The sequence below is a fragment of the Drosophila tropicalis genome, unplaced genomic scaffold (assembly GCF_018151085.1).
Source record: "Drosophila tropicalis isolate 14030-0801.00 unplaced genomic scaffold, ASM1815108v1 contig_593, whole genome shotgun sequence".
Taxonomy (NCBI): Eukaryota; Metazoa; Arthropoda; class Insecta; order Diptera; family Drosophilidae; genus Drosophila; species Drosophila tropicalis.
The window spans coordinates 10,614,652-10,641,976 of record NW_027173070.1 but is presented as its reverse complement, the minus strand read 5'-3'; the positions used below and the strand labels follow the sequence as shown (position 1 = coordinate 10,641,976).

Sequence of the window (27,325 nt, the reverse complement as noted above, 5' to 3'; positions counted from 1 at the left end):
ATTTTTTATCAAATGAATGTTTTTAGTTATAGATGAAATTGTCTTAACTGGGCATTAGTTAACATCTCTAAATAAATAATGTGAAAGATCTGGTTAAATTTAACATTAAGGCAAATAAAATTAATATGCTTTCAAAAATTTAATCCGATTTCAAATGTTTTCTACGTTTCGAGCAGGTAAAATAGGGGAAAATTTGCATAAAATTCATAGAACTTTCTTGATTTACTGATCCTTTTTAGTTGATTTAGTGAAAATATGCAGGCAATCTCAATTTATAGTAGAGTTACGATATTTAAACAATTAGGATTGGAATATTTTGTTTTTCTGGAATATTTTCCTATTTCATATTCCAAAATTGTTTAACGAAAACAGAAAAAAGAACTTTATTATCAACAGAAAGACGTATTAGGAATCAAAAACTATTTAAATATGTATATATATTTGTAATTATTAAAATTAAGATATGAGTAGTTTATAATAGATCCGAAAACAGTTCACTACTAATTTTTTGAAGTCCGACCTGCTGAGTCTATTCCTAACCAATTATTGAACATAATGAGGAATCTCTATTTGATGTCATATTTTATACTCTTAATATTTTTAAATAATTTATTTTGGGTCCTTTCATAAGCCAAGTGAGGCAAGTTTTTGTGACAATCCTTTATTCTCTTACCTTATTGAAGTGTTCCTAGAGGTTGTCAAATAAATGTTTGATTTAATTTAAACCCTTTTTTAGTTTCATCTCACAAATTTTATTCTTATATGGATTTCCAAAGGACTTATTTAAGCATTTGTAGAATTTCCTTGTGACTTTATTCGCTTAATATTAAAAAAATTTGTTGTTATTGTATCAGTGATTCTGTTATCAACAATTCTAGTGAAATTTTGAGAAAACATTTAAACAGTTTCCTGGTGCTTTATCCTAAACCAAATAATAGTGGTGTACACTTACATTTAAGGGTAAATGCCCATATGGAGGCACATGTGTTAGGTCAGTGTTAATGTTTGTAATGAGCAGAAGCCACCCCCCGAGGCGCAAATTGCCAAAATAATGGAAAACCGTAAAGTAAACGAAACCATACAACATAAATAAAATGAAAAGTAAATGGCGCAGGCGCCCTTAAGTATGCCCCGTTTCGAACAAAGATCATGCGCTCTCTCTCTCTCTCTCTCTCCCATTCTCATTCTCTCTGGCTTTGTCTCGATCTGAATATATTTATTCGGTACATGCTTCGACAAGAGGAAATATGCCTTGGCTGCGGCTGCTGTTGCTGTTGCTGGTTCGGCTGGCATGGCTTCGCTAAATCCGGAGACCGTGGTGGTGCTCTCAGTTTCTTGCCAGCCGCAGATCGAAATAGACGTCTCGACCAACATCTTGCCTCGAAAAAGGTGGTAAAACAAAAGCGCGTGCGTACCTCAAGCTGGTGTAAAAAAAAAACGAAAACAAAAATAAGTGAAGTGCAATCAGCAGACAAGACAAGATAATGATAAAAAATATATAAGTAGTATATCTAAAAAAAAGCCAACTACTTGTGCAAAGAAGGGAATCTAAGTGAGTGAAGTTAATGGAAGTGAGTGGAAACTTGTTTTATGAGTGTGTGTGATTTTTTTTTGTAAATACTCATATAGTTTTTTGTGCAAAAAAAACATTTAACTTAACAAAGACGCAAAGGGCGACAACTTGTTTATCTCTCTGCGAGTGCCGGGTCCGGTTATCTAGCCCAAGCACTTGACATTCTGTACACTCTCGAGTCAAAGATTCCATTCCAAGACATCGCAACTCGAGTCAAGATTCTGTGCCGACATTCTAGACATTCTGTCGTATTTGTGTGATCTAAAAGTCTCAACTGACTGATTTGAACTGATTAATTGCGCTTGTCAATTGTAATTATGACAGCGGAGACACTTAAACCATTTATAACACCAACCAGTGCCGTTGATAGTTTTCCGGCCAATCGTCAATCGAGCGGAACCTCATCTCATCATAATCATCTAACCCAACGGAAGGCAACAACATTAAAGCAGCTGATACCCACTGTCTTTACCATAACAGCTCTGGCCCTGGTCATTGTTATCTTGGGCTTAACGGTAAGATGATTGAAACAGCTAACTAATTGGTGAAATAATTAATTAAAACACAGCAGTTTAGTTCTTACGTTTAATTAAGAAATGCCATTAGATAATTTTCATTTCATGTTTTGCTATCATAAACTTTGGAATGACAACAAATCATTTTTGTTTTAACGCATATCATTTTTCTCTCTCCCCTCCCCTCCCCCCACTCGTTTTGCTATTTATAATTTTCAAATTGAATTTATAATTAAAACAAGACTTAACCGAAATTTTATGAACCGTGACCGCCATAGGTAGTATCAAATTTGCAACAATGTTTTTGTTCCGTTTATTTTGGCAGAAAAATTATAAACTATATTTAGGCAGAAGATATACGTGTTGTATGTCGTCACCAAAACGAGTCTTGATACACTTTGAGAAAAATTTAATGATTGATTACACTTTTTCGTAATTGAAAATATTTTTGGTATTGAAAATTAGCAAAAGTTGTCAATAACTTTCAAATAAATGATGAGATGTTAAATATGTTCAAACTTAGTATATTTTAAAGAATTTTTATGGAAATTTCATTAATCTCTAAAAAAAAGAATCTTTAATTAGACTATAAAAGCAAATTCATTTTCTTAAGTGCTAGGGTACATATCTATAATTGTACTGGGAAACCCCACTTCATTTGTATTTGCCTTTGATAGTTAAATAGTCATAAAATTAAATCTAAAGCTCATATTAGACCATTTATTAACAAACGTTAAACTTTATTTACATTTTTTTAAACAGGGGCTAAAATATATGTTATTTATGAATTTTTGAGCTTCAACTAACAAAGAGAAAAGCAAATAAATCACATTTAGCCATTAAGCGAACGAGAACTAGTTGGGAATTACAATTCATAGTAAAAAGAATTTGAAGATACAACAGAAGTCTTAAATCTTTAAATATGTAGTTTGCTGACAAGAACTAAATGGGAACAGTTCGTCGACTGTGCCTGTGCAAATACAAAGACAGACACAGATACATATACAAATTGAAACGGATACAAAGATACAAATAGTTAGTATAAACAATTTTGTTTGTTATACTATATATACATATATAGAATTGACTGCGCTGTTGATTGATTTGACTAAGTTTGAAGTTCTACATGATCCTTTCACTTTATTTCATTTCGTCTCGAAAAATAAAGATATAAATGAGTTTTCTGGGGCAAAAATAAGATAAGCCAATGAAAACGAAACTGTTTTATGAGTTCATGGGAAGAGAGAAAGAGAGAGAGATAGATAGAGGGAGAGAGTTGTTGCCATATTTCTTGCAATGATTGCCCACTATCTTTACATAGTTCAGCACTTGGTCTCTATATACATGATACATATGTTCCATATACAATTTATACCATATATGTATACATATATCAGCCTCCGATTGCGCACTTCTTTCTGCATTGCATTTGCTTGGACAACAAAACAAAACAAAAATGAGCAAAATTCTTGGCTTTGGGCGACGGAAATCGTACAATTCCTCAATTGACTTGTAAATTATTGAAACTGAGAATGAAGAACGGAACTTTTGCCACCCGCTGGACACACTCAAATTCTTCTTTATATGTATATGTGCGCATACATAAATCTTTGTTAAGATTTTCTAGTTGAACAATGAATTCTGAAACCAACAATCAAATACGAACAAATGTAAGTGCAGTCGGAAACCCTCATCAAAGTGTCCAGTGAAAGTCAATTAATTGTGCATACATGGATTTCTGAGATATCAAAATCTGTTATCCATCAAAGTGAATGCACATTGATAACTATTTAGCCCTGACAATGGCCATGTCTCTCCCCATCTCACTCACTCCATGTCAGAGTCTTTTGGCCCTTGATCGATGCAAAACTTTAATTAAATAAGTTTTTTACATAAACGAGTTTTTTTTTTCTGTTTTGTTTGTATAGAGAGCCCTTGTACTTGGTCTTGGGTATACGTAATTTATACAATGAGTATGAGTACGAGTTGTTTTTTAATTTTATTTTTTTTCTCCTCTTTTACTCAGTTATTTTTTTTTTCTTCTCCCCACACTCAGACACACTTTTATGGGGCTGGCTTAAGTTGAGCGGACGTTCAAGTTTATATGTACATATGTATGTATTTATATACCCTGTTCATTGTGGGGTATATTCAGATTGTTAAAATATATAGGTTACAGAAGTTAGAGAACAGAGGGAATTGGTGGAAACCAATCGCTATATAAACTTGTTAGATCTTGACTTTTGTTAATTCCATAACATTAACTAGAAATGAGATTAGAAAGTCAGTCAATATCATGCAATGAATCTGATCTATGGCAAATTGAAGTAAATTCTTCAATATCCTTATCTTAATAGTTTATATAAGTACACAAATCATAAAGATATTTTTGCCTGATTTTTCTATAATATACTTGTTTTGTTCACTATCTTGATGAACTTCATTTGTCTCAGTGGATCTCTCACCAAACTCTCAACCAAATGTCTAGGTTCATTTCTGCATTTTAGATTCAATTGAAGCCATGGAATTTCAGAGACCAAATATTTAGTTGTTAGTCTCTTACTCTTTCTCAGTATCAGCTGGAACAGAAATAAATAAAATATATAAAATATAAATAAATAAATACAACGCTTTAGTACTTAAATAAACAAAGTTCTAAGTATTATTAGACTATGTGGTAGAAGATGCTATTTTAGTAACATAAAACCTTTGCTATAAATCTTGCAAGGTTATTTATTTAAGCAAACAAAAGATTATCTGATTGATTATCAGATTGTCTCTGTATCACGCTATTTCATAAGTAATTAAATCCTCTTATCAGCAGACTTTATTAACCTTTCCAGAGTTGTAGTGTCAGGCCACAATTTAAATGCTAAAACTAGTTGAGAATTACAACTACGTAATGCGAAAAAAGAAGAGCATGGGTTACAAGTAGATAAAATTTATGGGCTTTTAGAAATTCATACAAAAGTTGTAGCCTTTTTGAACCAAACCAACTGCTAAATAGACAATATTCAAATCTTTTTAGATAAAAAAGTTAAAGCATTAAGTAAATATTAATTTATAGTTGTTTATATACAGATCAAAATCACTTGAGCACGAGAAGGTATTTAATCTGCTTAACACACACTTTTCACCCAATAAATATTTACTGTTATTCATTTTTGATATACAAATAAACAAGCTGAAAAACAAACAAATATATTTAGACATTAATAATACTTTGTAATATTGTTTTGTAGGAACATTGTAAGTTTATAAATTGTTTCTATTTATAGGCCAAAATGTTTCAGATGTATATTTAGAGCTCCAATTTCAAATGCTACAGGGTATAATCAAGGTCTTTATTATCAAGAAACGTGCAGAATTTGTATTTCTTTTAGTTTCTTTTTTTATTGTTGTTGTTTGGTTATTTTTTATTTTTTGGCTGCCCAGTCAAAGAATTATGAAAAGTCGCTGCCATATTGAGCAATGCGTTCTTAAAGGGGCCAGGCAGGCGTCTGGCGGCGATGTTCGCTTCCAGAATGTTAATGATCCATTAAAAAGATTATGTGCCACGAAATCTTTCACTTCTGTGTTTCGACTTTCAGTGCGTTCTGGGCACTTTTTGTTTTTTGTATGTTTTTTTATTTATTTTTTGGGTGTCAAAGTTCTCTGGTGTATTATGTGTTAGATTTAGCACCAACTAACTATAATTGGCTTAATTGAAGATTATTGAATATGACTGATAAGGCATTATGGTTGAATTTGAAATTCATCAAACACTAGAAATTACCCAATTGTCTATTATATAAAAATTTGTAAGCATTCGTTCAGGAAATAAATGATTTCACAGAGTGAATTTGATCTGTTGGAACAATGAGTTTACATTTATCAGTAAATGGTTGAAGTTTCAAAGCCTTTTCTTCTATTGAAATCGGCTTAGTAATGCCAAGAAAATTCTATTACTAATTCTATGCAAATATGATTCAGAATGCAGATAAAGAATAAAGAAAAAATCAAAAGAAATGCAAGGTTTTAGATAAAAAAAAAGTTTCAAGTACAAAAGTTGGCATACTTAGCTAATAAAAACCATTTACAAAATCTTTTTTAACTTTTTTCGAAACGAATATTTGAAGAATTCTTATAATCCAGACTTATTAGTAGTTACTATTTAAGATAATTTTAATATTTATTAAATAATATTATTAATTAAGTAATATTGAATGCAAAGAATTACACGTTTTATTTAACTTCTATTGAATTTGCATTAAATATTATTTCTTTTATAGATAATATTTTGAATTTATAATTATATGCTAATATAATAACTAATAACACAATTTAAATCTATAAGATCCGGTTATTATATATGTAAGTTGTTAGTTATAACAAGTCAATTCGTAACTATCTTACATATTTTACTAATTAATAAACGCAAAAATAAATAATCGTCCTATTTTAACCATGTATATCACTATAATACACTTATTAAAGTTCTTTATGAGTATATTACTTTCTATCTTTACTATCTTATTTATCGCTCTGGCTGAAAAATGGGGAAACTTTGCTCCTTAAAGTATGCAATAGCTGGATAATTATTCATTGTTTGCGACAAAGGTTTCCTTTTTAGAATGCCTTGTTATTGAAAAATTGTCTAAAAATACTGTTTACTTTAAAAATTGTTTTTTACCCACAAAAATTTCAAAAATTTGCTTATATATTCCGAAAAGCGAATTCCCCGAATGATTTTTGCAAACATTAGAGGACGAATTTAGTTTTGTTTTGTAATACTATACCAAACTTAAAGTAGTTTTCCATTCTTCAATCTGACAACATAATTTTCGAAATTAACAAAAAACAGAAATGATCTATATTTAATACATTCTTACCGCAAACTCTAAAAAACTAAATTTATATTAATCATTAATGTGAAAAGAAGTCATAAATTATTTTCAAATCCAAGTGGAATGAACTGATTTATTAATGGTTTATATAGGGATTTACCTTAATGATTTTAAGTCCAAAATATACAAAGATATTAAGAAATTTCTCAAGAAACTCTTGACTAATTTTGATGCCAATGGGATAGTGTTGAGCATTAATTCTATATATAATAAGTTGCATTTGTAAGATGATTAATGTTATTTAAAAGAAAAAACTTTAACTTTTTGGTTTTTTTTTTCAGATATGGCAAACAATGCGTGTCTCTCAAGCAGAAAAGGACTTAAAGTCCCTGAAACGAGTTGTCGATAGTCTACAGCAACGTTTGGGCATCCATTATCTAGAGGATATTGATGAATTTCAAAAGGAGGTAAACCAAATGATGAATTGTTTTGAAAACAAAATTTTACAAAAGTAAAAAAAAAACTACGGAAAATTGTTTTTGGCCACAAAAATTTAGAGCGCCACGCATAGGCATATGATAAAAATCTTTGTGTATATAGCAAATATTTTTGTGTGGTGCGACATATATTAATAGAAATATGTGCTGACACTTGAAATATATATTTGATGCACACATGTTTGTGTATGTGTATGTGTGTGTGTTTTTATACCATACACCCATAGGGTGAAATGGTATATTAAAGTCGCCAAAATGTATGTAACAGGCAGAAGGAAGCTTCTCCGACCCTATAAAGTATATATATTCTTGATCAGGATGAATAGCCGAGTCGATCTAGCCATGTCCGTCTGTCCGTCCGTCCGTCCGTCCGTCCGTATGAACACGCAGATCTCGGAGACTATAAGAGCTAGAGCCACCAAATTTGGTATGTATACTCGTGTAGTATGCACATGTTCAGAGTTAATTGGAATTTCGGCCACGCCCCCTTACGCCCCCAGGAATCACATAAAACTGTTTTTCTTAAAAAGTATAACAGCTAGACACATCAAATTTGGTTTATATACTCGTTTAGTTGGCGCGCAGAAACTAATTGTTTAAACTTTTTGCCACGCCCCCTTCCGCCCCCGGAATTTACATAAAACTGATTTTCTTAAAAACTATGACAGCTACCGACATCAAATTTGGTATGCAGACTAGTTAAATAGACGCGCAGAAACTGGCTATTTAAAAATTTTGCCACGCCCACTTCCGCCCCCGCAAATCAAACAAAACTGATTTTATCAAAAACAAACAAAGCTAAAGTCACCAAATTTAGTATGTATACTGGCTTAGTATTCGCGCAGAGTATATATATTTTCATATTTTGCCACGCCCACTTCCGCCTCCATAATTAAGAAAAAACCGATTTTCTCCTGTAGTTTTTTGACTATCGCATTCAAATTCGGCAGACTAATTAATCTTATCTATTTCTACAAAACTACCAAATTTTATTGAAATCGGACTAGAAACATGCAAAATATGCGTATGAACGTATTTTACTACGCGGTCCACAAGGCCAGAATTGGCCGTTGGCTAGTAGCGGCGCTAGAGTGCTCGTGTGTTCGTAGAGTGAGCGAGATAGCACATACTATGAAACATGTAAAAACAATTTAATAGACATACATATGTACATTTGGTTTTCGAAATTTAAAAAAATTTGTTTCACCTGGTGTATGGTATACCCGAGTCGACGAGTCGACTTACTTGCTTCATTTTTTTGTTAGAAATTTGAAATATTGATAAATTAGGCTAATATATTAAACTCTCAATTACATGAAAAAACATTAGCCAAAAGAAAAAAACTAATTTATGAGCCACAAAACAAACCACCAAATAACATAAGGCTTAGGACATTGCCACATTTACACTTGAGATATGGTTTTTGGTTGCCTTACACATACAGACATAGAAACATATAGAAGATATATATGTAAACATATCTGTATACAATTGAAAATCGATGTATTCTAGTTTCAAGGCAAAATGTTTTATTAGCTCTATAAAGAAATTATTGCATATAGACCAAAGTGATGACGGATCTGATCTCATCAAATTGCCCTAATGGCAAAGATCGTTTCAAGATTTTCTATAAACTGTGTGTGTGTATAAACATAGATATAGATTGTATAAGTATAATGTAGCCGCAATTCTCTAAATGCTAGACTCTAGAGGGGCAGGCGCCATCAATTAAAATGAAAAAAAAGACAAAAAAAAAAAAAAATATTAGAAGAAGAAGGAATAAGAAGGAAAATCCGCGCATTTTTTTTAGAAATGAAATCACACAAATGAATTTGAGGGAAGAATGTTGCAGTCACGTACGACCTAAATAAATTTATTGTACAAGTACATATAGTTATTATATATATATATATATATATTCTGTCTCTGTTGCAGTATGAAAATGCACTTATTGAGGATCCCAGCAAACTAGATGCCATTGAGTCCGAAGATGATGATGATGATGAAGATAATGATGGAATAGAAGACGACGACGATGATGATGATGACACTTGGCCAGCCACTGGAGATGATGACGAGGATGGTCTTATAACAGACTATGAGGATTATGCCGATGTCATCAAAAATTATCACTATTTCAATGAAAAGGAAAACGATATGGCTTCTACAACTCCCACACATGAGGAGACCGATGATGCCAGTTCTTCATCTGCCTCGAACGATGATAACGTATTTCAAGATTTCACCAGCTACAATGATTCCAAAAAGAAAAGGGAAAGGTACGTAAACCCATTCGTGATGACATATACAACTTCATATATATAACAATGAGTTCAACTTTACAGAAAGTCTCGTTCCATAGCCTCAAGTCTAGGCCATGATTTGCAGTCCAATAACTTCCCGACGTCTCAAGAACAGAACAAGACCCAAGAGCAGTCAGAAAAATCAACAAACATTAACGAAAAAGAACATAAATCTGTTATACTTCATCATCGTCGGCGAGTGCATCGTCGTCCGAGGGTTCTGCTTCGCAAAGGTGTGTAAAAAGTTTATAGGAAAAACAAAAAAATATTCCAACAATTGGCAAGAGAAACGTTTTTGAAACTGTTTTTTGGTTAATTTTGCAGGTGAATCTTTAATTTCAGCCAAATCAACGAATCTAAATTCGAATCCAAATCAATTGAGTCGAACACCTGCTGCCCATTTTCATCTTAATCGTAAAGTGGCCCATCATCAGGCACCCATACAAGTGAGCTGTAAGTATCTTTATATAGTATCAATTAACCAAAATGATTTCTAATCCCTCTCTCGCTTCTTTATTGTTTTGCAGCATATCAGGGTGATATGTATATAGGTCATGCCACAGCAACCAGCGACAATACATGGCAAGAATATTACAGTGTCAGTGGCGGAGTTTTGACTGTGAATCAGCCGGGTCTCTACTATATCTATGCTCAGATCTGTTATAATAACACTCACGATCAGAATGGCTTTATTATATTCCATGGACAGAATGCCTTCTTACAGTGCCTCAACACAGTGCCTACCAATATGCCGCAAAAGATACACACTTGCCACACCAGCGGCTTGATTGAGTTGCAAGAAAATGAATCGATTCACTTGCGTGACATACATCGAGATCGAAATGTTATGCTAAGGGATTCGAATAATCGCAGCTACTTTGGCATTATCAAGCTGTAAAGAAAGATGAGGATGAGGAGAAGGAGGCACTGGCCAGTCTAAGCTTTAGTAGTCACCTTGTCTAGACTACGCGTGAATACGATTTAACAGATCATCTAGCAAATAGTTACATAGCTTTTAGTCACTCATGTATAACTTATTATGTATATATCACTATATATATAGATATATATATATTCTGCTGATATTAAACTAAACGAAAATATTAAATTTAATTTGAAATGAAACGGAACTCGTAGCATAATCTGTGTGACATACATTCAAGAAGAGAGAGGGAAAAAAAGTAAAGCATTCCTTTTCATTGCCTTGGCAACACATTGAATTGAGTTCGTTGAATGCCAGAGCAAACCATGGCAAGTGGCATGTAGTTGGCTATTCCTTTATGCTGTCGTTGCCAATGACTGGGATCAAGATTCAAGTGCATCCTGCTCAAACCCGACTTGACGTCATGCAGTTGCACACATTGAGGTCCTAGGAAGCCCTAAATCTTTAGAAGTACTTTTGCCAAATTCACAAGATGGTCGACTGAGTTGGGGAACGTAACAGGTGGTGGTTTTTTGGGGCGGCAAGCAACAGTTCTGCCTACCCATTCATTTTGTATTCTGGTATCCATATACATATGAGCTCTTTGTCAATCTTCTGGCCTCTCTCCTAGTTTGAGTCATGCGCAGTTTCGTTTGCTTCGAATTCCTAGAGCTTTTATTAATTTCAGTTGGGTTTCTTGTCACTTTGAAAGTTTGACCTGAAAAATGCCTTGACAATAATTTCTACGTAATGGAAATCTGTTGATCATAATTTGAATCAAAAAGTGTATACTGTTTTAATACCCTTTGGTAAGTAATCCGCTCTTGTGAAGCCGTGTAAAAAGTATTTATTCTTCTACAACTTTCATCCAAATTCGGATGTTTAATGCAAAGAAAAAGGATTTTTCCTTTTTGAAGCGTCTGCATTCTAATGGTTTTTTTTAATCTTCTAGCTCTTATATGAAAATAAATGACATTTCTTTCCGTATCACAATAAGGATTAAGTATTAAAGCTTTTTGGCTAATCAATCATTTTAGTTAACCTTATTTCTTTTCTCAGTTGACCAAGTTTTTAAGTCAAGACTAGGTAAAATAATGTCAAAATTTTTTGTTTTGGATTGTATTTATGTCATTTTAACGACATTATGTTACCGCCAGCTTGGAAGCAATATATTGCAGGATTATCAGCAGCTTTTGGAGCCACCGGTTTTGGGTCCGCGGGTGGATGGTCTGCTCCTCTAGAGGGCAGTTATAAGGACGGTTCATCGGGCTATCCATTTCAACCCAACGACGATGAATGGGGATGGATCAGTTCGCTGCTTTCTTTGGGAGCGGCCTTTATGAGTATCCCCACGGGATTGTTAGTATCTTATTGTGGGCGCAAAACTACCATGTTGTCAATTGCTATACCCTTTGTGATTGGCTGGTCAGTGATAGGATTCGCCCAAAATGTTTACATGATGTACGGTGGACGTTTCATCTTAGGTGCTTGTGGTGGATCATACGGTGTTGCTGCTCCCATTTATACCACCGAAGTGGCACAGATTACCAAGCGTGGAAGAATGGGTTGTTTCTTTCATCTGATGATTGTTCATGGGGTTCTTTATAGTTTCATCTGTGGCGCCTTTTTGCCTGTGAAAGTGGTCAATTTGATGTGTGGCATGTTGCCTGTGGTGTTCTTTACCATATTCATTTGGATGCCAGAATCCCCGGTATACCTTATGCAAAAGGGCAAAGTGGAAAGGGCAGAGAAGGCTTTGAGGTTTCTACGTGGCAAGGACGCTGATGTCACTGCCGAATTGGCAAAATTGACTGAGGATGCCAAAAAGAAGAAAGAGAGATTTCGGTTTACCAAGACGATATTAAAAGAGTTTTTTATTTCCATAACGCTGATGTTCTATCAGCAATTCTCCGGCATCAATGCGATTGTATTTTATTCCACGCAAATTTTTGAGAGTGCCAATGCTGACATCTCGCCTAATATTTGTACTATACTACTGGGCATCATTATGGTAATGTCCACGGTTGTAGCAATCTCCCTTATCGATCGAGTGGGGCGTCGGATCATTCTCCTGATATCTTCATCTGTTATGTGCTTCTCAAGCTTGGTTATGGCCTGTTATTTTCATTGGCTTCAGTCAAAGAACATGGGTTGGTTGCCCGTTTTGGCCATTTTGCTGTTCATCATTTCATTCTCCCTTGGCTTTGGACCAGTTCCGTTCTTGCTAATGGCCGAATTGTTTGCTGAAGACGTCAAACCAGTGGCCGGATCCATTGCCTGTAGCTGTTGTTGGTTTTTTGCCTTTTGCGTTATCAAGCTATTTCCTCTAGGCGTCAAAACATTTGGCGAGGCCTGTGTATTTGCTGTTTTTGGTGCCTCATCATTATCGGCTTACCTATTTGTTTTAGTCTTTGTGCCCGAAACAAAGGGCAAGACTTTAAATGAAATTCAAGCCATGCTTGGCGGATGACAATATAAAAATTAACTCTGATTTAAAGTGATATAATTGGCAAAATGTCGATTCAAAAAACTTAAGGAAAACCCATAAATCATCTTTAATGTAATCTAAAGCTAATAAAAGCAACTATGTGTTACGCATATTTATGACAAGGAGAAGGTGTCAAATTTTACTAAAAGGCAAAACCGAGCATAAACCTTTCTCAGTAGGCTTTTGAATGTGCATCATTCAAAAATAATTCGTTTTATATATGATGGTATTTCCAGGATGGAAACAATATGCCGCAGGAATGTCTTCAGCCGTGGGTTCTCTTTCATTTGGTGCTTCGGTTGGCTGGTCGGGTCCAGTTGAGTTCAGATATAAGGAAGGAAAATCGGGCTATGACTTCATACCCAACGGTGATGAATGGGGCTGGGTCAGCTCACTGCTCACCTTGGGTGCTGCTGTTATATGTATCCCGGCAGGAGTACTTATTGGATTATTTGGACGTAAAATGACAATGTTGGTAATGTTTATACCTTACATGATTGGCTGGGCTTTGATTGGATTTGCCCTCAATGTTAAAATGGTAATCTTGGGACGCTTCATTATCGGTGCTTGTGGTGGCTCGTTTTGTGTCACTACTCCGATGTATAACACCGAAGTCGCTGAAATCCAGCATCGTGGCATGATGGGATGCTTCTTTCAATTGTTTCTGGTGCATGGAATTCTCTATGGCTACATTGCCGGTGCAGCTCCTGATGTAAAGATGGTCAGTTTGCTGTGTGCCATTTTGCCAATCATTTTCGTCATAACCTTTATTTGGATGCCAGAATCCCCTGTATATCTTATGCAGAAGGGAAAAACTGAGAAGGCGGAAAAGGCATTGAAGTTTCTTCGAGGAAAGGACACCGACAACACGGCCGAATTGAATCAATTGGCTGAGGAATCCAAAAGGGAAAAAGTTCGAATCACTGACGCTCTTTTTCGAAAGGCCACCATAAAGGGTCTTTTTCTTGCTATTTGTCTTATGGCATTTCAACAATTTACTGGCATCAATGCCGTCGTATTCTATTCGAACCACATCTTTGAAAGTGCCAATACTGAGATATCCTCCAGTCTGTGTACCATACTTCTGGGCATTATTATGATTACATCGAGTCTCATGGCATTTTTTCTTATTGATCGAATTGGCCGTAAGATGATTCTGCTTATCGGTTCCGCAGTCATGTGCGCCTCACTTCTCCTCTTGGCCGGCTTTTATCAATGGCTTCAGTCAAACAATGTTGGTTGGATCGGAATCTTGTCCATTTGCACCTATGTGCTGGCTTTCTCAGGTGGTTTGGGGCCAGTTCCGTTTCTGTTGATAGCCGAATTATTTTCCGAAGATGCGAAAGCTGTGGCGGGTGCCATTGCATGCACATTGAATTGGCTCCTTGCCTTTTGTGTAACCAAACTCTTTCCACTTTGTGTTCACGAATTTGGCGAGGCTGTATGTTTCCTATTTTTTTCAATTATGTCGCTATTGGCCTTTGTTTTCGTATTGTTTCTCGTTCCCGAAACAAAGGGCAGGACTATAAAAGAAATTCAAGAAATACTTGGTGGATGAGAATGTAGAAAAATTAGCTTTAAAACACTTAAATTGAATGATAAAAAAAAAATAATGAGAAAGAAAAAAAACTTGAGAAAACCCACAAATCATCTTGAATTTAATATAATGCTTATAAAATGGCATTCACAAATAAGTGATATTTATATTGATGGCTAAAAGGAGTAAATCTAACACACTAGTCTTTTGCCATTTGCCACATCAACTGGAATGTTCTGCGTGCGAAAGTTTCAATAACATTTTCCTTTTGAAACCAGCTTAAACTGCATTCTGGTAAAAATCAAAATGCAAAAGCAAAAGCCATTCATCATCATGGCCCTTTTGAACTGTCCGTAGCAACAGGCTTAGCAACCGATTCAATTGGCATGCAGCAAGCTATTCCTTTGTATTGTACGTTGCCAATGACGGGTTTCCAGATTCAAGTGCATCCTGACCAAGACTTGGCTGGCTGACCGACTTAACGTCATGCAATCGCAAACATTAAAATTCCGAATATTACTTGCCTAAAACAAGAGATGGCCGTTTGCCCGATGAGGAACGTAACAGGTGGCGATTTTTTGGGCGGCAAGCAACAGTTCTGCCTTCTCCCCATTCATTGTGTATTTAGGAATCTTTCTTCTAGTCCCTCTTCTAGTTGGAGGCATGCGCAGATTGTCGTTTGCTCTCTCGTATGCTCTTTAAAAAGTTTATAAAGTGCACTTTAGAGAGATGAAAATCAGAAAATTATGCATTATACAAATTTTTGTAAACCGACTAAGTTTATCAATCAGCAACTGATTAGTTTCATAATAATTATTGAATTATATATAACATAATATAGCTTATAATCTATACAATTCAGTTATATATCAATACGGGATCCTCGAGGTTGATTATAGGTGTAATATCCTTCACCCCAACTCGCCATTATTTTCCTCTTACACTAATACAATTTCAAATCAAAAGTGAACAATTTCCTTTTCAAAATATAGTCCTAAATCGGCTACTGCTCTAATAAAATTCTTGAGAATATGAACCTTGTAAACTGAAAATATCCATGAAGCTATCTTGACCATGATAAATTTATATACCCACGGATTATTAGAATTTTTGTCCTAAAAACCCGAAAAACCCCATAACATAACATAAGATAAGATCGACACTGAGGTGAAAGGTGTTCCATAGGTCCGATATTGAGAATTGTGTTGCCTCTATCAGACTAGTTTGAATTTTTAAGTCAGACAATAAAAAAGGCAATTGAGAAAAAAATTTGTGGTTTTACACATTCCGGGAAAAGTTTTCACAAAAATTGCATTTATTATGGTTTATCCAGGATGGAAACAATATATGGCGGGAATAGCAGCTGCTCTGGGAGCTGTTTGTTTGGGTGCGTCAATTGGTTGGTCGGGACCGGTTGAGAGCAGCTATATGGAAGGAAAATCGGGATATAAATTCACACCCACCGATGATGAATGGGGCTGGATCAGCTCACTGATGACCTTGGGTGCAGCTTGTATGTGTGTCCCGGTGGGTGTACTTATTGGATTATTTGGACGTAAATTGACAATGTTGACATTGGTTATACCTTATTTGATGGGCTGGGCCTTAATTGGGTTCGCTCAAAATCTTGTAATGATATACTTGGGACGCTTCGTTACCGGTGCTTGTGGTGGCTCGTTCTGTGTCACTGCTCCGATGTATACCACTGAAGTCGCTGAAATCCAGCATCGTGGCAAGATGGGATGCTTCTTTCAATTGTTTCTAGTGCATGGAATTCTCTATACCTACATTTTCGGTGGCTTTCTGGAGGCGAAGATTGTCAATTTGCTGTGTGGCATTTTGCCAATCATTTTCTTCATGGCCTTCGTTTGGATGCCAGAATCCCCTGTATATCTTATGCAGAAGGGAAAAACTGAGAAGGCGGAAAAGGCATTGAAGTTTCTTCGGGGAAAGGACACCGACAACACGGCCGAATTGAATCAATTGGCTGAGGAATCCAAAAAAGAAAAAGTTCGGGCCACCGACGCTCTTTTCCGAAAGGCCACTCTGAAAGGCCTATTTCTGGCGGTTTTTCTCATGCTATTTCAACAGTTTACTGGCATCAATGCAATCGTATTCTATTCAAGCCAAATCTTCAAAAGTGCCAATACTGGGATCTCAGCGAATCTATGTACCATACTACTGGGCATCATTATGGTTCTATCCACGGTTATGGCCGTTTTTCTTGTCGATCGAATTGGCCGTAAGATCATTTTGCTTATTACTGGCATAGTCATGTGCGTCTCAACTCTGATCATGGCCGGCTATTATAAATGGCTTCAGTCGAAGAATGTTGGTTGGATCGGAATCTTGACCATTTTGATCTTTATTGTTGCATTCTCCGCTGGCTTCGGACCAGTGCCGTGGCTGTTGATAGCCGAATTATTTGCCGAAGATGCGAAAACTGTGGCGGGTGCCATTGCAGGCACAACCAATTGGCTCTTTGCCTTTTGTGTTACCAAACTCTTTCCACTTTGTGTTCACGAATTTGGCGAGGCTGTATGTTTCCTATTTTTTTCAATTATGTCGCTATTGGCCTTTCTTTTCATCTTGTTCCTAGTGCCCGAGACGAAGGGCAAGACTTTGAATGAGATTCAAGCTATTTTGGAATAATTATTTAATTGTTGCAATTGTTTATGAACTATTAAGGAACTATTGAAGAGTATTTAAAACAGTTCAGCACTGTCAAGGAATATATACAAGTTTGGAAACTAATAACGCTAAAATTTGCTTCAATAAACCTATAAATTCGCAGTACTTAATGGGCGTCTCCTTGTCGGTAATTGCCATCCAAGGTTTAAAGTGAAGTTTTGTATCTTTGTTACAGTTTTATTCATTTCATTAAGTTGTAATTCTCAAAGAGTTGCAATTATTAATCATTTCGCAAAATATGCTTCAATCGGTCATTTCTGAAAACAAACAATCTGCTCAACCCTTTCTTAAGAATTGTATAATTTTTCAAAGAATGATCTCAACCTAGCTATATATGGCAGTCAAAAAGTCCACAAAAGCAGAAAGCAGAAAAAGAATAATTTACATAATTTCTCGTAGTATGATTTCTTAAGATTCCCACCTTTTTTTTAAGAAAGCCCTGAACCCTCTTCTCTTCCTTTACCTTTTTCCCAGCTCTATATATAAGTAGAGAGTAATTGGACCTAAATATTTGATTAATTGTGTGACCTTTATGTTGCTTTTTATTTGATGTTTTTCAGACATAAGGTCAAACATTAAAAAATTAATAAATTAATGAAGCTTTTTCCTAATAAGAAGCAAATAAAATTTTGAAGTAAAAACACAACACACCAAGGCTATTAGGCTTAATTTAGACTTTTGATATTTATCTTTGAAATACTTGAAATGATTGTTAATTAAAAACTTATGCCGATGATAGTTGCTAGTCCTTTACATTTAATTCATAGCGTCAATATTATTAATAATATTAAAACTGCACTTAGTATTACAATTAGCTGATAAGTTTCTTAAAATAATTGGTGAGGCTTAAAAGAGTTCTGTATACCAACTTGACTAACAAGTCTAAAGAATTAACTACCAGTTGAGATAGCATTTGTTTCTGGTAGTTGCTTATATTTACATTAGTTTTTATACATTTTTCCATGAATGAATGAACGTGTGATGAATCTAATCTTTGGTTTTAGAGTATGAAGTTAAAAAGATATTGGGTCAAATAAGATCGATTAATACTTATGCTAATCATTAAGTTTAAATAAATGTTCACATGGATTGCATAATAAAATAGACCTCTGATTGATTTGTCTTGGACTCTGATACATGATTTAGTGAACTCTATGGAATAAATATTCATTCAACAACATGCCATAGGCTGGCTGCAAGGATATGCAAAGCTCTGCCCCATTGAATGACAAAAAGCACTCTCCAAAAGCTTTTACATCATTGTATCAGCTGCTTTATCCCATTCAATTTCGCTTCTTTTGTGTATATAAAAGCAGAAACTTTGCCATTTTCATGACACTCTTAGTTCCGTCTTGACTGAGGGCAGTTGAGCCAAAAGAAAAAAAAATTGATATACAAACATAAAACTAAAAAAAAAGAAAAGAAAAACCAATAATCCCAACTCTTGGGGAAAGTCATAAAAACTCGTATTCTTGTGGCGTAGGTGTGACGCCATGTTGTGAAAAGTGTCTGCCATTTTTATTTGCCCAAAAATAATAAACGAGAAGCAAACGGAAAAACTTCAAACAAGGAACTTTTTTCCAACAAATTGTATACAAACATCAAGTGAGTTTAAATATGATAAATTAATGTGCAAATTCGATGTAATTGATTTGTTTATTAATATATCCAAAATGGGTGCGGAAAGATGGGGCCAAAAAAACGAAAAGAAGAGCAAAAAGCATTTGTTATTTCTGCATGAATTGACAAATTGTTAGTCACTTTTGAGTGTAAAATGAAATATGTTGCTGAATAAATTATGCTTCTGACAAGCCAAGAAAGACACTGACACATATGCAGATACACACACACACATACAGAGGAGTGGGTGTATATACAGATGTGACTATATATGCAGGCTAACGAGCTCAGTGCAAACAAGTTGCCTGCGGACAATATCTGTATGTAGATAGGTAGATGGGTACCTTTAGCCAGCATTCTTGTGTCCAAACACGAATTCATTTAAATATTTAAGCCCAAGGATGATAAAAGCCTCTAACTAAGGACAGAAAGAGAGACGGGCGAAGAGGGAGCCCACTGCAATGGGCAATTTTACATTTTTGACCCCCCATGGCAAAATGCTCAATTCAATTTTCTCATCAATTTTGTAAAGCGAAATTTCAACAAATTGCTTGATTTAAGTTAATTATGAGACAGCCAATTGCCTCTACTCAGTAGCAGGAATCGAAATGAATGAATATCCTTTTGTGTGGACTGTGAAATTCGTTTAGAAATTAGTAGCTGATGGTTTTTTTGATTCAATTTGCCCAATGGGGCTTTTTATAGAATGAACACAAAAAAAAAAAATAGAACGCAAATGGCAACGGCAAAGTCAAAGTAGATGTCGTTATGCAATTTCTCTCACACAAATTAAATTCAATTGATGCATTTTTCTGTACAAAAGACCATCTGATAAATAGATAAAATATAGAAAGAAACAAACCCAGTCAGGCGTTAATAATAAAATAGAAAAAAATAAGACGAGAAGAGGGGGAAAAAAAATAAAAAACAATAACAAGCTAAAAGGAAAACAAAAACAGAAAAACAACAAACAACAGCTGCAGGCTAGACTCAACTGACTTGTTATTAAGTGGTACTCAGCCAAGCCGCCCTTAAAAAAAGGGAACTCCATAGCAGAAAAATGGCTAAAATCAACAATAGAGACCAATGAACTTTAAATACTCTCTACTCTACTTTTTCCTGTGCAATCAAAACCTTAATTATTGCGACTTTCATTTAAAAGTAATATTTGTCAACAGGAAAATGTGACCTGACTTGTTTTTCTTAAAGCTTGAGAACTTTAGGATAAGGAATGTGGTCTTAGCCTACACTAGGATATGGTTGTTAATCCTATAGGTTTTAATTTGGAAATTTCATGTGAGGATACTAATGTTTTGAACTTGAAACTTTAAACGGGATGTGAAAAATGATTTTTGTGTTTTCCCATTTTTTTTACAACTTTTGCGAATTTGATTATATATTGAAGCATCAGGTAATTTAAGCTAAAAGGATTCATTCGATATGTGAACTTGGTCCGCATAAAGTTTGACAAAAAAACCAATTAAAAACAAAATTGTTTACCAAACTTTTGAGTTTTTGTCTTGGTAAAATATTCAACTTCGACTTGCATTGCACATACGACATGTGGCCTCAACTGGCATAAAGTTTGTCGAAATGGCAAAACAAGTTTTAAAATGGTTAGAAATGCGATAATCAATTAAAAAAATAACAAGTTTCTTTAACGTTTTGTCGTTTACAATAAATTTTCAATTAATATTGCTCATACGCCATGTGAGCATCATCATGAAGTTTGCCCAAAGTAGGGGAAAATGTGCAAATAATTGCAAGTAAATAAAAATAGGATAATTAAATAATTGATTCATAGGCACAATTCATTTGTCGCTAAGGTAATTATTTTATAATTGTCAGCTTATAACATATATTACTCATACGTCATGTGGTATATACTTTATTCAAGAGTGTCGGAAAATGCTGCTTAAATTTATATAATTGTGCTTAATAAAAAAAAAAAAGGAATAGACAACTATAAAGTAAAACTGGGTACAAACTGTTCTATTGAAAGAAAGTTTGGCCAAGTTACTTGACCTTTAGCAAGAAAAAGTGTATACAGACGATGTCTGCGGTAGAGCGTAACAAGTAGATTGGCAAAATGATAATATTCATAAGTATAATAGAAACAACAAAAATTAAAAGCAAATTTACCCCCAGGTTGTGGATATGAATAAAAACAAATACATATTCACAACACAAACATACATATACATATACTTACTTTGTAGGGTCTCTATATGTCTTTCTCTCTCTGTGTGTTTGTGTGTGTGCTTATGATAATCATATTATGAAGTAAAATCTTGCCTTCTTCACCATGGTCTTCTAACAATACTTAACTATGCATACACACACACACACACACACACAGACAGGCAATATATATAAAGAGCCTTATAGACGTCATGACGCGTCCATAGCAGAAATGTATAGCATACTTATGAGCGTCGCACATTTACAAGAATAGAAATGGAAAAAAAAATTGCATGAAGGAAATAAAGAATAGCAAAGTTTGAGATGAGAAGAGATGGACTGGCTCATAATTGTCAACTCTTGGCCTTTGTTAGCAAGACCAAGAATTCTGATAAAGAGCAGAAGTAAAACTTTTATATCGTATGCTGTATGCTGAAATATGTACGCACATTGGAATTTTATTGATTTATCTCCTCGCTCTTCTTTCTCTTGGTCGGTTGCTTGGTTGGTTCATGTTCATTAGTTTGCCCAAGCATTTTATGAGAAAATAATTGGAATACCTTTAACTGGTGTCCTAAAATACCCTTCACAGGCTCCACGCTGCTACGATGAGCGTGAGTGGGACGGAGAGCAGATGGATTTTTGCATAGTTATGCTGGGTTCTGGGGCCATTTGCATAATTAAGTGTAGGATGTATGGAATTTCACGCTTCACCACAAAATAAGGACACCTGATATGCTTCCCACACCCACACTAAGAGATACATACACGCACACACGCGAACACCTTTTCTTTTTGCCGTTGTTGTTGATATTGACCCTCGCTTTAAAGTGCAAATGTAATTAAAAGTTTTTCTTTTTCTTGCTGAGACGTGTTGAGCATAAAAAAATATCCTTTTAATCCGAGCCATTCGTTTTCCTTTTGACTCTTTGATTTTTCCATTTTTTTTTTCCTTTGCAGCCACCATTCGACCTTGAATTGAGCTTATAAAAATGTTAAGCCATTTTGTGGTTGCCTTTGCGGCTTTACACTGCATTGTGGCCACATCACATCGTCCGGCATATTCCTTGCAGGCAGCTGTCGATGAGTTGCATCGTCGTGAGGCAGCAAAATATCCCTTAAACTCACCGCCCACACATTTTGCCGGCGAACCATTGGATGACTGGAATGAAGGTGAGTTAAGCAAATAAAAAATAGAAAAAAAAGGAGATAAGAAACTGGCTAGACATCTTCATTGAATAAGTAAGTAGCGAGAATGACTGCGTATAAAATTGTTTAGCATTTTAAATTGTAGTTTCACCGCAAGTGAATCAAAGCACTGAACCACTCCCTTTTGCTTTTAACTTAAGTCCTGTACATGCCAAGGAGAGTCCTTATAGTGAAAAAAGTATATGCAAATATTTAAACGTTTTGAGATATTTGGTCAGCAAAGTGATTGTCGTTTCTTTTAAATATGCAAAGTGAAATGTAATAGATACGTACATACAAAAATGTGTCTTATATTAAAGTTACAATTTGAAGGAAAAGTTAATCACTTTTTTCATCCTCAAGTAAATTTCTTTTTAGTGGTATGCGTAATTGAACTTAACTATTAATTGGAATAAAAAGTGCGAAGAATAAATCTTTCAGTCGCTTTGGCAAGATCTTGAAGGAAAAGAAACTTTCTTGGTTCGCGCATATTTTGCTTCATTTGAATGGCTTACTTTGTCCTAAACTATGTCAAATGTTATTTATTCATGGATAAAACTTTCATTAATTGAATTAAATAACATTTCCAGCGAGAATGAGTGTATGAACATTTTGACTAAACAGTCATAGTTTTAGTTTAATGAGTCCCCTTATTCGTTTAAGGTCCTTCGCTTCCTATTTTCTATGTTATTACATATTATGGTCGCTCCTTATACACAATGTTAAATATTAACTATAAAATATTTGACATTTGTAAAGTTAATCACATTTATTAACACACTTTTTTACATACTTTATGAATCCAGAAAGTAATTTGACTTGCAACAAGTAATGTGATACATCTAATAAGCAAAATGTGCAACTACTTATCATATTACAACCTTATTTATACGATATGTCGATATCTTTGACAAGTATAAACAGTTTTAATATTGGATCGTTATTTATCCAAAAAAATATGCGAAATAGTTACATGTTTCGAATAACTGAACTGCTATTCCTTCTTACAATGTGCTCAGATAAGGTTAGTAGTTGGGTTCAATAGGGACTCGGAATTTTTCATGTTTGATTTATATCAAAAATATCTAACATAAGATTTTCAGCTCCCTGTAAATGTGTCAACTTTTCTCCTAAAGAGCAGAGAAGTCAATCAAGGATTTCTTTTGATCTGACGCTCTTTGTAACCTTATGGTGACATCAACTAAAATACAATTAAGTTTGAATAGAGCCAAAAAAATTAAACAAAACTAATTTTGATTGCAAGCAACACATGGGAACGATAATATAATGATATGACTTTGAAGTTAATTGGTAATGGCTAGGATATATAAAGTATAAAGTTAAATCTTAGCTCAAAGCTTAAGGCGAAACAAAAAGTAGACCTGACGCACAAGCTCATATTCATCCTGTCAAATGCATGCAAACTTTGTGACACAATCTGTAAATGATATCCAGGCAAAAGTGATTGGAGATTGGTGAGTGAGCTGCCCGCATGATGTATGTAACTAGCTAAGCTGGAAGTTAGAAGGTTCTGGCACGTGTCTGGCCAACAGATGATGTCTCCCACCCGCCTACCCCAGACCTAACCCAACACACCAGACTTTTCCATTTCTCAGTAATAACCAACGCACAATTCACTTTATATTATTTTTTTGCTGTGTTTCTTTCCTTCTTATACCTATATCCCTGCCAAACACACACACACACACACTGAAATTCAACTGCACACCAACACAGATGGCGATTTATTTGGCACTAAGATCAAGAATCGGAATCGCCATCGAGTTAATAAAGCACTGGCCAAGTACTTAGAACAAGAACGCGACAATGAGAACGGTCGCTTTGAGCCAGATCATGGTCTTAATCTGGATGGCTATGAATTTCCTGGTGACTATGACAATGGCCCACATAATCTATTTGCCGATGAGAAGAGGAAACGTTACTCATCCTCATCACTCTTTAGGGAACGTGACGAGGCGAATGGTGAGTAAAATGTGTGTATATGTGTGTGTGTTTGTCTACTTATGATAATCCCAGTGAGAAAATGTGTACGTCTCTGTGTGGGTGTCCACTTGAAATTGTATAAAAGCTTAAAATGCCAAAAACCACTTAGCTCCGATTAACTTGTGACTTAAATTGTGTGAATGCATTGAGCTGGAAGGAAGAGGAGAACAAAAGTAGATAGAGTTTCCTTCCCTATAGGTTCCTGGCTTCCTGTCAATTCATTCTTGCCATTTGATTTAATGGCAACAACTTGATGCATGCCTCACTTACAATTAATTTTCGTTCGACTTTCACAATTTATGGTCCTAATGTCAGAAGCAACTGTGTGTGTGTGTATAAGTGTGCCTACTTTCAATTTTTGCCCACTTTAAAAGTAGAAACCATATATTTTCTGATACCCTGTGTTTCTTCTTCTCTTTATCTGCATGTGTAGTGGGGTATATAAATCTTGAGCTCTTGCATAAGTGATGTTATTTTTATTCACTTGGGCAAATGAAAACCTCTGTAGAACATATTTATTCAATACAAAGTAGTTGGAAACACTTCACTGAAGCAAATAGGATTGATTAATTCGTTTATTTAGAATATAATTAATATTTTTCACAAGAAAAAACTCTTTGATACTAATGATAAGTATGTGACAGTACTAACTAATCTAATTGTTTTATTTTAAAAATTTTGCAGACATTCCGTCATCAGTTTTCCGTGAACGTGAGCATCAGGCGCCAAGTTTCTCACACACCGATCTAACCGATCAATTTCTGCGTGAAATCGAAGAGGCTAGCGAGGATCAGGCACAAGAGCAGGATCAGGATCATAAGCATCACTATGGCAATGCCCTACGACAATGGTGGCATCGTTTTAAGCAGCAACAACAACAGGCAGCAGTAGCTGATCGGACTGATGATGCTGACGATGATGATGATGCCTTGGAGGCTGCCTCCAATGCTGATGTCTTTGAGCAGAAGAAACGGATGCGGATGCCACCTTATTATCTCTTGATGCAAAAGAAACGTTCATATCCCGTGCTACCCTGGTTGCCCTACAATGCCGACAAAAAGAAACGTTTCCCAGTGGCCAAGCGTGCCATTGGCAAGGATCAGGATATTGTGCCTGGAAAAACCGATGAGCGTGTGGTTGAGGAGTTAAGCGAACTCTTTGGCAAGCCCGCAGAAGCCGAGAATCCAGCCTCGGCTGAGAAGAAAAAACGTTCGGCTGAGGAGTCGGGAAAAAGTTCTGGCACCACCAGCACTAGCACCACAACCACCACCACCAAACCAGCTGACTCTGCTACAGCTACTGCTTTGGGTGATATGCGTCTGGAGATTAACTTTCAGCGTGTGAATGTCACTTCATCTTCATCTCCACCCACAGGAGAACTTGTCCAACATGGCGGACATGCTGGCCATCATGCTCATGTGGCTGGAATGGCTCAAACGGAGTATCATCATCGTAAGCGTAGCGAACATGTTCATCATTCCAATGAAGATTCCTCCGAACACGATGCCGATGAACATGACGAAGAGGGCGAGGAAAGCTCCGATGAGGGCGATCACGATGAATTCGATGACGAAGAGGGCGAGGGTGATGCCAACGATGAAGATGAGCGACGCAAAAAGAAGAAACGCTCCACCAAACGTTCGCCGAGTGTGGGACATCTTATGCTCAGGGCCAAGAAATCTATCGATTGGTCTCAATATTTCGGTCTCGATCGCAAAAAGAAGTCCTTAAATGAGGCTCAAGAGTGAGTTTGCTTCTACTCTGTGTAGAAAATGTTCATTGATCTCTTTATTTTAACAGAAAAAAACGCAGTGAATCGGATAACGATGACAATGATTCAAATGTGGAGAAACGTAAACGTGATCTAGATCCGGAGAAGTTGGAAAATTTAGACAAAAAATTGCAATCCATAGAGGATTTCATTATCGATGAGACCATCAAGTACACTGGAGCCCATGAGGGTGCCATCAATAGCAAAGAGGAAATACGTAAAATCAAGGATCATGTCCTCTCCCGCCTGGCCACAGCTTATAGTCTGGAGAAGATGCGACGTGCCCTGGATAAACTGCGTCAATCTGTAGAGGCCGAGAATCATTTGCAGCGCAATATCATTGACCCTACATCTTCGGAGGAAGAGAATAATGGCCTAGAGGAACATGGCAAACTAAATTTGGCCTATATCAAGCACAAGGCCGATGAATTAGCCGAATCCGAGTAGGTTTTTGGCTTACTATCCTTTTGCTAATATGATTAATAGCTTATTTTCTCCTTAAGACAACCTCGAATTGTGGAATCGAAGAAGAAGCGTAGTGGCTATTTACGTTATCCAGAGCAACCCAATAATATGGAAGAGGCCCTGACTTTGGCCAGCAATCCCTATGAACCACTAAATGATGCCTATTTGGGCAATAAGAACTACATAATAGGCTCGAATCAGTGTCCAATAATTGAGTCCATGGCTGAACGTTGTCGCGGTGTAGATCTAATCTCCGGTGATCTCAATCAAGAGCTTTTGCCCCTCTGTGGTGTCCATCAGATATGCTATCTATGCGTAAGTTTCAATAAACTTTCGTAAATTGTAATGGATTAATAATTTTGCATTCCTTTTACAGGGTGCCTCGCAAGTGGCCTGCGATTATCAGTATTTGGCCGAAGCCGATAGCCTGTGCGGCAATAGCAATGATTGCCAGTCGGCAGCTCGTTCTGTGCTCATGATCTTGCGCAGTACTCCGGGTCCACAAATCGGACCACGTGAATGCTTGAAGAATCCTTGTCTATATAGGGCCATGCGTGAAATTGGTCTCTAAATCCAAAAAGGAAAACCATGCTGAAGAGTTTTTGAAGTTGAATCAAATCAAAAAAAAACAAACAAAAACAAAAAACATTTTATTCAAAATAAAATCGAAAATTTGGAAGCATTTTCCCCCCATCCCCATGCAACATTTTTGGTTAAATATTGTTTTTGGAAACATATTTCAAC

The 27,325-nt window shown here is 35.6% G+C and overlaps 5 protein-coding genes across 9 annotated transcripts; all 5 read left to right on the top strand.

Moving 5' to 3' along the window:
* Nucleotides 1-1,349: 1,349 nt before the first annotated feature.
* On the top strand, nucleotides 1,350-10,844 carry egr (TNF superfamily member 12 eiger). Of its 2 annotated transcripts, none has more exons than XM_068290722.1 (6): nucleotides 1,350-2,088; nucleotides 7,256-7,381; nucleotides 9,347-9,690; nucleotides 9,757-9,947; nucleotides 10,057-10,167; nucleotides 10,242-10,844. In XM_068290722.1, the coding sequence occupies exons 1-6, from the start codon at nucleotides 1,891-1,893 to the stop codon at nucleotides 10,610-10,612; spliced, it is 1,341 nt and encodes a 446-aa protein (XP_068146823.1). In that variant the 5' UTR covers nucleotides 1,350-1,890; the 3' UTR covers nucleotides 10,613-10,844. The 2 variants fall into 2 exon arrangements, with proteins under 2 accessions (XP_068146823.1, XP_068146822.1); XM_068290721.1 differs by having other exon boundaries at nucleotides 10,039-10,167.
* An 841-nt stretch (nucleotides 10,845-11,685) lies between these two features.
* On the top strand, nucleotides 11,686-13,252 carry LOC137576522 (facilitated trehalose transporter Tret1-2 homolog). Its single transcript, XM_068289691.1, has one exon. It carries the CDS (start codon nucleotides 11,781-11,783, stop codon nucleotides 13,104-13,106), a length of 1,326 nt encoding a protein of 441 aa, XP_068145792.1. The 5' UTR covers nucleotides 11,686-11,780; the 3' UTR covers nucleotides 13,107-13,252.
* Nucleotides 13,253-13,310: 58 nt separating this feature from the next.
* LOC137576521 (facilitated trehalose transporter Tret1-like) lies at nucleotides 13,311-14,728 on the top strand. Its single transcript, XM_068289690.1, has one exon. The coding sequence runs from the start codon at nucleotides 13,345-13,347 to the stop codon at nucleotides 14,680-14,682; it is 1,338 nt and encodes a 445-aa protein (XP_068145791.1). The 5' UTR covers nucleotides 13,311-13,344; the 3' UTR covers nucleotides 14,683-14,728.
* Nucleotides 14,729-15,867: 1,139 nt separating this feature from the next.
* Nucleotides 15,868-17,457, top strand: LOC137576754 (facilitated trehalose transporter Tret1-2 homolog). The gene has a single exon (XM_068290022.1). The coding sequence runs from the start codon at nucleotides 15,982-15,984 to the stop codon at nucleotides 17,311-17,313; it is 1,332 nt and encodes a 443-aa protein (XP_068146123.1). The 5' UTR covers nucleotides 15,868-15,981; the 3' UTR covers nucleotides 17,314-17,457.
* Nucleotides 17,458-18,707: 1,250 nt separating this feature from the next.
* Nucleotides 18,708-27,280, top strand: LOC137577457 (myb-like protein X). 4 transcript variants are annotated; one of them, XM_068290938.1, is made up of 8 exons: nucleotides 18,708-18,957; nucleotides 22,114-22,326; nucleotides 24,079-24,324; nucleotides 25,030-25,653; nucleotides 25,720-26,089; nucleotides 26,146-26,559; nucleotides 26,620-26,896; nucleotides 26,958-27,280. In XM_068290938.1, exons 2-8 carry the CDS (start codon nucleotides 22,146-22,148, stop codon nucleotides 27,150-27,152), a joined length of 2,307 nt encoding a protein of 768 aa, XP_068147039.1. In that variant the 5' UTR covers nucleotides 18,708-18,957; nucleotides 22,114-22,145; the 3' UTR covers nucleotides 27,153-27,280. The 4 variants fall into 4 exon arrangements, with proteins under 4 accessions (XP_068147039.1, XP_068147038.1, XP_068147037.1 ...); XM_068290937.1 differs by having other exon boundaries at nucleotides 25,030-26,089; nucleotides 26,158-26,559; XM_068290936.1 differs by having other exon boundaries at nucleotides 25,030-26,089.
* The last annotated feature ends 45 nt before the right edge of the window (nucleotides 27,281-27,325 follow it).